The following is an 8,531-nucleotide window of genomic DNA, read 5'->3' as shown; positions in this document are numbered from 1 at the left end:
TCTGCCCTGCACCTGGGTAGTCTGAATGAGCGCTGTGTGTTGTCACTAGTCTGCCCCTGTTCCTCAGGGACTCACCTGGGCTAGCTTAGTCCCTGCTGGGCAGTTTTCTCTGAGCTCTGCCACCTAAGGCCACATATGACTTCACAGTCTTTAGCCAAAATCCAGGGTGAGCCCCTGAAGGATTCTCTCTTCCCTCTGTGTTCAGGGAACATGGGCTTCTATAGAACGACTCCTAGAATATCTCTTTAGCTTCGTGGTTTACTCCTCTAACTGAAGCCTCAGGAGGAGACTCCTTAAAGCTTAATATGGCCATGTTTCTGACAAACTGTAATGCTTGGGATGCTTTTAGTTACAAGTAACAGGAAACCCAATTTGAATTGACTCCACAATAAAGGGGATGTGTTGGCTCACGTGATGGGGAAGTCCAGGGGAGGTACTACTCCAGGACTGTTGGTTGAGGACCCAGTATCTTACCATCTCGCCTGTCACTGCTATTTTCATGTTGAATACCCTTGTGGTCATAAGATGGTAGCTAGTATCATTTAAGGCTCCGTGCTGCTTCATTCAAATCTACCAAGAGAGTAAGAGCATACCCTTTTTATAAATGTTGGACCAGAGTCCTAAGTTTGGGTTAGATTAGTCCATTCCTGTTCCTGCCTTAGGAACCAGTTGGCCCAGGCTCAGATTGTCTAAGCCTGTCACTGTGACAGGGAGCATGGGATGACTCTTATTCGTGTACATAGTATAGAGTCAGTGCTGTCCAAACCCTTTACATGCTGCACAGTAAGGTACGGGTATGAAGGTTCTGGAGATGTCCACAATGTCTATTCCACCAGCAAGTACAAAGGGAAAGGAGAAACCTGCCTTACCAGGGAAGGGTGGTGGTGTTGAGCTGTAGAGCAGAGCCATGCCCTGTGCTTGTTTCCTGTTACAGGGCCCAAGACTTGGAGGCCCAAGTCCTCTAACAGGTCTGAGTTCTCCTTTTCTATACACTAATTTATGTGATCTTGCAGGTTCTCTGAATTTCACTTCCTCCTCTATAAAGTGGTAATAATGTTAAGGTATAGCTATATTTTATGCAAAAGTGAAGTTTCCCAGTTTGAAGTTGTATGATATAAAAAGTTGTATGTGCAAAATCTGAATTAATGCAGATCCGAAGAAATTGAGAACATTCATCAACTACATGATTTCAAAGCTGGTAGGCGAATGAGAGTGTGTTCATTATACCTTCATGTTATGAGACTATTAATCATAAATTATGTGAGTTTGAATAATGTGGGGTCTTCAGGAATACTTTGTATGGAATGAACTGCCCCATCCTTCTTTTACTGCCTGTTGTTCCCTGAAGGATGTGATGCTGTACTATAAAACATAAAATGCAAAAAAGATTGGTTTTAGAGAAGCCCAGAGGAACACCCATACTTAGGGGCTAACGGGGTATACCCTGGCTTTGGCAGTCCATACCTTACATCCTGACCTCTATCTCAAGGATCCAGGGCCTGGGTGATACCTCTTCTTTAGCCAGTTTGGGTTAATGCTGTTTGCATTTCACTGAAGTAATGGGTACCGTTACTTTAGTTTGGAGGCTATCAATATCTGAATTTACAAATTAAAAACTGGATTGGGCAACAGTTTCTGTATGTGTGTGGGTAAAGGTACATCAAATCATATTACTCCTTTACTCAGGTCCTTTCAGTAGCCCCCTGAGTTACTCGTAGAGGCCAGCTTCCTTATAAGGCCCTACGTGATCTGCCTCTAGCCCACATCATCATCTTTCCCTCATCCTAATTCTAATTTCAATTCCAATGGAGGCATACAGGCTTCCTTGCTATTTACTGATTTCAAGTTTCAATTGTTCATTGTTAACATATGGGAAAGTAATGGACTTTTGTATATTAACTTTATATCTTGCAACCTTGCTATAACTACTGTTATAGTAGTTGTTTATATATACTGTTGTTTGTCAGTTCTTTGGGGTTTTCCACATAGGCAATCATATCTTTGCAAATAGATTTATTTCTTCCTTTTCCAATCTGTATTTTATTGTACTAGCTCGGATGTTTAGTATGATGTCGAGCGGGGACAAAAAGTTTGGACGGGGGTATCAATAACTTAAGGAGTTTTGCTGTGAAGAGTAGCAGAGAATGAAGTTGTGGTATTTGGGAGGTTTGAATTGCTCATTTTTAATGGGTAACTTTATGTTTTGTGAATTGTACCTCAATTAAAAAGAAAAAAACAAAATAAACAAAATCCTGACGCCCAGGTCACATCTTAAGCCAATTAAATCAGAATCTCTGTGGGTGGGACCTGGGCATTCATTTTTTTAAAAAAGATTTTATTGGAGAATTTGGGGAGGGGAACAGCGCTGGGGGATTGGGGGAAGGGAAACAGACAAGTTGCTGTCCTTTTGTTCTTCAGTCTAGTTGTGGAGGACGTTGCTTCACTGACCCATGTTGGTATTATCATTGCGCTCTTCCCGGGTGAGGCAGATTGGTCGCCGGCCTCTGGCTGCTCACGGTGGCTCTTGGCAGCTCACACAGGCTGCTGGCCTCTCATGCTGGCTGCCGGCCACACATGGTAGCTTATGGCAGCCCACTGCAGCAGGGGCTGCAGCCTATACCATCGCCGGCGACTCACGGCAGCCCAGCTCCAAGTTGAGCTGTTGTTCACCATCTTAGCTGTAGAGGGCGCAGGGTCACTGGCCCTCATGTGGAATCCGAACCAGGGTCCTGCTGCTCAGAGCTGGCGTCCCAAGCCAGCTCTTAACCAACGCACCACTCAGCCGGCCCGGCATTCACTTTAAAAGTCTCCCCCAGTGATTGCAGTATGTAATATACCAGTATTGAGGAGCATTGATCTAAGTAAGGTCGGAAAACTTTTTCTGTAAGTGATCAGACAATAAATATTTAGCTTTGAGGGCCACAAGGTCTCTCTGTCTTCACTACTCAGCTTTGCTGATAAAGCATGAAAGCAGCCATAGTCAGCATGTAATGAACAAGTACAGTGTGTTTCAATAAAACTCATGTGCAATAACAGGCAGTGGGCCAGAATTTGCTGACTCCAGGTCTGCAGGCTAAGTGATGGAGAAGGGGCCCAGAGCCCTGAGGCGGGTGGAAGGTGACCTTCCAGGCAGAACAGACCCGGCACTCTGTTCTACCACCTGTTTTCCGTCATCACATTGGACATGCTTGCTTAATTAAGAATAAATACCTGGAGTTGAAAACAAAGCGTTAGAATGCCAGTACTTACACTTGTATTTAATTCTAGCTGCAAAAGACAAGGAAAAGAATAAAGAGAAGAAATTCAAAGAGTTTGTGAGAGTGAAGCCAAAGAAGAAAAAGAAAAAGAAAAAGAAAACCAAACCTGGTAACTTTTCTTGTGGGGTGTTTCACTTGGGTTTCCTTACCCTGGGTGGGCCAAGGGGCTATTTTCTCGCCAGTCCTGGCCTCTGAGCCTGCACTGAGGAGAGGAAGGCCAGCAGGCCTTTAATGGAGCTTGTGGGCTCAGGCCCTGGCAGGGGAGGAGCCCGCTCGCCCGGGAGTTACAAGGCCACTGGCATTTAGAAAAGCCCTCCCTTGGGCTGCATTGGCCATTGTGCCCTGTCACAGGGCAGTGTGTAAAAGCCTCATAGTAGCAGAGGATATGCAGACAAAGGACTGTGTTTGTGTACAAACACAACTCAAACACATGTCTGAACCCTTTTAGGAAAGTATTCACTTCTTGAAAAGTATGTGTCTAGCCTTCACAAAAATGTTGGTTTTTAGAAAATCAGTGTTTCAACCTTTCAAACGTGCCTAAAGGGACACCACATTTTATTCTCAGTGTATCTTCTGGCTTAGCAAAAGTCTTACCAGAAAAGGGGGAAGAAAGGTGGTGAGGAGGAAGCTTTTGGTTTTGAGGTTCCCAGAGGTAGCAAGAAGAATTAATCCCTAAATCTCTCCTCCACACCCCTTTGTACTTGAATTGCTGTCAAGCCTTTGAGCTGTTTGATCAGTGGAGCTGCTGGTTGGATGGGATTGATTCTGGAATGCCCTGATGATGTCTGGGGTGCTAATTCCTTCCCAATCCTGTTCTTCCAGAGTGCCCCTGCAGTGAGGAGATCAGTGACACCTCCCAGGAACCCTCTCCACCCAAGGCATTTGCTGTCACCAGGTGTGGGTCCTCACACAAGCCCGGGGTCCATATGAGCCCACAGCTCCATGGCTCAGAATCTGGAAACCACAAAGGGAAAGTGAAAGTATCTGGTAAGGAGGCTCTCTGCTGGCTTGATCATTTGTATAGCGCTACATCCTGAGAGGGCTGGATTTATGTTGATATTATAATCCACTCCCCAGGCCCTTTGCAAGTGTAATCTGTTATATTTTTAAAATAAGAAGTACATCAAATGAAACAAAGGCAATTTTGTACCTTCCCTGAACTTCCCTTCTTTCCAGCTTTGCTCTTAGTTGAGTGTCTTTTAGGTACCTCCAAGCCAATGTGTCTGTAACCAAATCCATTATCCCACATCCCCTTGTACTCATGCCCTCTCATTCCTCCATTTCTTGTGTGATGTCCTCTGCATCTAACCTGGTTGCTCAGTGAAATCTGAGTCAACCTTGAAGCTTCCCCTTCTCTAGCAACTTATAGGGTGATTATGAGTTTAGAAGAAGTTGATAAACATGTAGAAAATACTTAAAATAGCATCTGGTATACGAGCGTAGAATAAGTGATCAGTAAAGGTTAGCTGTAACTATGACTGATCAGATTCTAGTTCTGATTACCCCTGGAATCTGCCCCTTCCTTATTCCCCACCATCTGCAGAGTTTTAAAGGTGGCTCTGGACACAGATTTGACTGTCAGCCAGGTCCTGGCTGGCTGGGTTGAGGTTGCAGAACACGTGTGAGTCCTGAGGGATGATGATCTGTACGGTTCATGCAGAGTTGCAGCTTTTCAGACCGTGAGCTCTGTGACCTTGGCAGCCACTTACCTTGGGCATCTCAGTAAAAGGAGGAAATGGAGTTCAGTTCACCGCTAGGCAGCGTATATAGTTTGGGCTGTTACTAGATGACAGGCCCTAGGAACAGATTGGAGTCCCCATTTCCCAGCTCTGTGAAAGTTCATAAAGTACGTCTGTAAGGTCATTTCCACTGTTGACCATCTAGAGAGTTTCAAAATTTAATAACATAATTTATTGTTTTTCCTTTCCTCTCAGAAGAGGATAATCTTAGCGAGTCCTCTTCCGAGAGCTTTCTTTGGAGTGATGAGGAGTACGGGCAGGACATCGATGTGACCACCAACCCAGATGACGAACTCGATGGGGAGGACCGCTATGATTTTGAAGTGGTCCGCTGCATCTGTGAGGTTCAGGAGGAAAATGACTTCATGATTCAGGTTGGTGGGGCTTCCAGGAGACAGATACAGAGAAGCACAAGTTGGTTCTTGGAGGGACTTTCGAGGGACTACAGTTTGAGGCCCGTAAAAATCATAGGTCACATCAGAAGCCCCAGATAGGCAGGATTATCAGCAGTACCTCTAGTTTTGCTTTTTTGGTTCAGCTTCCTCTGAATCTCAGCCTGGTGTAAATAGCCTGTTAATAGAAGGAGAGAGAACTTGGAGGATCACTGAGTCTAACCCTCGTGCTCTGCTTGGGGCGGTTGGGACCCGTAACTGGGAAGGGCCTTGCCTGTGGTCACACAGTGAAGACTTGAACAGCAGGGCCCCACATCCCTGAAGTGGCAGTTTAACCTCCCTATGGACCCATACCTTCTCTCGGAGGTCAATTTTCTTTATGGCCCAAAGAAGTAGAAGTCAGTTTTATAACTTGTCTGTTTCTTGTTTTTTATTCTCCTGACATTTGTTATCTGTCATCTCCCATCTCTGGGATGTGCCTGTGGGGTGGGCCTCCCTGCCTGCTTGGGGAGACCGCTGGCCAGCGCCGGCTTGCCTCTGGCCCTTCTCTTGCTCTTAATCTCAGTTCTGGTGGAGGTTGCTCCTCGCTGGCTGGCTGCAAGGACTGTCATAAATGCCCTGCGTGTCCTGGCAGCTGCCAGGCTGCCGAGAGCACCTGAGTTTTTTAAGTAAGTCATGGTTATATTGGCTAGGGTTCTTTGGGAGTGTCTTTCCTTTTGAATAGCCTTCACGATAACCTCTGGGAATTCAGGGTACATTACATGAGTGGTTGCAAATACTACCTGATATTTATGACGTTGAGTGTGCCTTAGGTCAGTGGTTTTCACACTTTTGCAGCGTCAGAACCCCTTTTCCTAGTGGACTCTTTCACAGAAACCCAAAATGTGTAACTGGTCAATGCAGTAGTTTTGAAAGTTCAAAACGGATAACCTACTTTGAAGTTCAGAAATGTGAACAGGGGGCCTAGTCCCATGAAGTCTGACATGCAGTCAGGGCTGTGACAATTGCCGACTTTGAGCATTTCAGTTGCTTAATTGTTTTTCTGTTTTTGTGAGATAAGCCCAATGCACGTCATGTGGCCTTTGTATGGGTGACTTTTCCTAAACAGCATGCTATGTAGTCGCTTTGATTAATCAGAGATGGGAGGAAAAGCTTTGTTCCAAGGACAGTGTAATACTGAGCTAGCCTAGTAGTGCAGAATTGTGGGCCCTGTTGTCTGTACCATTAAGCTTGGAACATGTTTGAGTGTGCATTTTTAAGTTTGGTTTTTAAAAGGACGTTAAAGATCGTTAGTGTTCATCCTGTCTATGGGTGTGTGCTAAGCTCCAGGCGTTGGCAGCCTGATTTGGTCCTCATTTGTCCATAGACATCTTTAGTGAGTGAGTAATGAAGGCCGCCCTGCCAAGGCTATTCCGGCTAATTAGCATGACACCCAGTGCTGATCCACCATGGCCCTTTCTCCACTGACTTTTCTATAAGTAGCAAGAATCACAGGGTTTTTGGGAGGTAGAGCTTGATGTGCCGTTCTGTGCTATATAAAGAAACTAAATTGGGAGCTATTAAGGCCACACCAGCTGTGACGGCAGAGTCAGGAACTAACTTCCATCTCCTGCTTCCCAGGCCCCACAGGGCCTTCCCCTCAGCTTAGCTCCACACTGTGGCTTCCTATCTGGCATTGTGGTGATGAGCTCACTTCAGGACACCTTATGTTTTGTTGTAGAAGGCTTTCCTTGCTGGCTTTCACAGATGGCTTAGTGTTATAGAGGGACAGTTTCTTACTTTTCCCTATCATTATGAGCAATGTACCTTTTCTACTGAGTAACTTTTAGCAAAAGGCATAAATTTAGAGGGAGCTAATACATTTAAAAATTTTTTAATTCATTCATCATCTAGTTTTAAATGTATTCATCGTCTAGGAAGGGTCAAATAATCTTTTCTTAAAATAAGCTTTTAACTCACATTGATAATTTGTACAACCCTAGAATGCATTTAAAGTTTGTTTTCTAGACGATGCATACATTGATTTTAATTGCTTCAGGGCAAACTTTTTCTTAAAGGACCAGATAATAAATAATTTAGGCCTTGAAGGCCATATGGTCTCTGTCCTTACTGCTCAACTCTGCCCCAGGCAGCTGTCGGCAATATGTAAAATGAATGAGCATGAGTGAGCATGTTTCATATACCGTAATACTTTATATACAAAAACGGGACTCTAGCTGATTTGTTCTGTGGGCTGTAGTTTGCTGACCTTTGCCCTAGACTAACAAATATGTAATAGGTGCCAAACCCCAGTAAAAATTGGGTACCAGTTTTAACAAGGAACCCATTGAAAAAGTTTTGTTTTTTTGAAATTCATGTTGTTTATTTGTTGCTAGCGAATGCATTCAAATAGTTCAAAGTCTAAAAGTTAAACATAGGTGTACAGAGAAAAATAGCCCCCTCGCCTGTGTTCCTGCCCTGTAGGCAGCCCTCATCATTTTCTTGTATATCATTCCAGAAACATTCTGTGGCTACACAAGCAATAACAAATATATTCTCTCCATTTTCCTCCCTTTTTTTGGTAAAGTATACATATACCATTTTTTAGTGTATGTGGAATTAAGTGAATTGGCATTAAGTACATTCATATTGCCATGCAACCATCCTTCTTTTTAAACACAAATGTTATTTTATATGTAGTATTTTCAGTGTCTTTTTTTTAAGATAAGTTGAAGACCATTCATTCCATTTTCAAACATAAAAAAGCTTCCCCATTTAAAAAATTTTTTTATGGATGCAAAATGAATGGATGGATGATCATGTATTTAACCCTTCCTCTGTTGATGGACATTTAGATTGTTTCTAATCTTAACAGTGATGTAATGAATAAGTATACCTGTGGGACCGAGTTTTGGAAGTGGAATTCCTGGGCTGAAGGGTATGTGCATTTATAATTTTGACAAATATTGCTATTTGTCATAGCAGTATTATGTAAAGCCTCCCTGGAGGCAGTACCAAAGAACAGTCTCACCAGCACCCTTGTTAGCACAGGGTACTATTGAACTTTTTTATCTTTGCTTTTCAGATAAGTAGGAGAAAATAGTTTATTAGTATAGTCATTTTATAATTTATTTATTTATTTTTTAGTACAAGTACTATTTTTT

General features: G+C 43.5%; 1 protein-coding gene across 3 annotated transcripts in view; it reads left to right on the top strand.

Annotated features, from left to right (window-relative positions):
• Positions 1-8,531, top strand: part of PHF20 (PHD finger protein 20) — a 112,573-nt gene that overhangs the window by 85,751 nt on the left and 18,291 nt on the right. For all 3 annotated transcript variants that reach the window (XM_019655205.1, XM_019655207.1, XM_019655206.1), the window contains exons 10-12: positions 3,268-3,366; positions 4,080-4,244; positions 5,192-5,370. In XM_019655205.1, the coding sequence (XP_019510750.1) occupies positions 3,268-3,366; positions 4,080-4,244; positions 5,192-5,370 (443 nt within the window). The remainder of the gene's footprint in view (positions 1-3,267; positions 3,367-4,079; positions 4,245-5,191; positions 5,371-8,531) is intronic.

This window comes from Hipposideros armiger, unplaced genomic scaffold (assembly GCF_001890085.2).
Source record: "Hipposideros armiger isolate ML-2016 unplaced genomic scaffold, ASM189008v1 scaffold_238, whole genome shotgun sequence".
Classification (NCBI taxonomy): Eukaryota; Metazoa; Chordata; class Mammalia; order Chiroptera; family Hipposideridae; genus Hipposideros; species Hipposideros armiger.
This window is presented reverse-complemented; position numbering and strand designations above follow the sequence as displayed.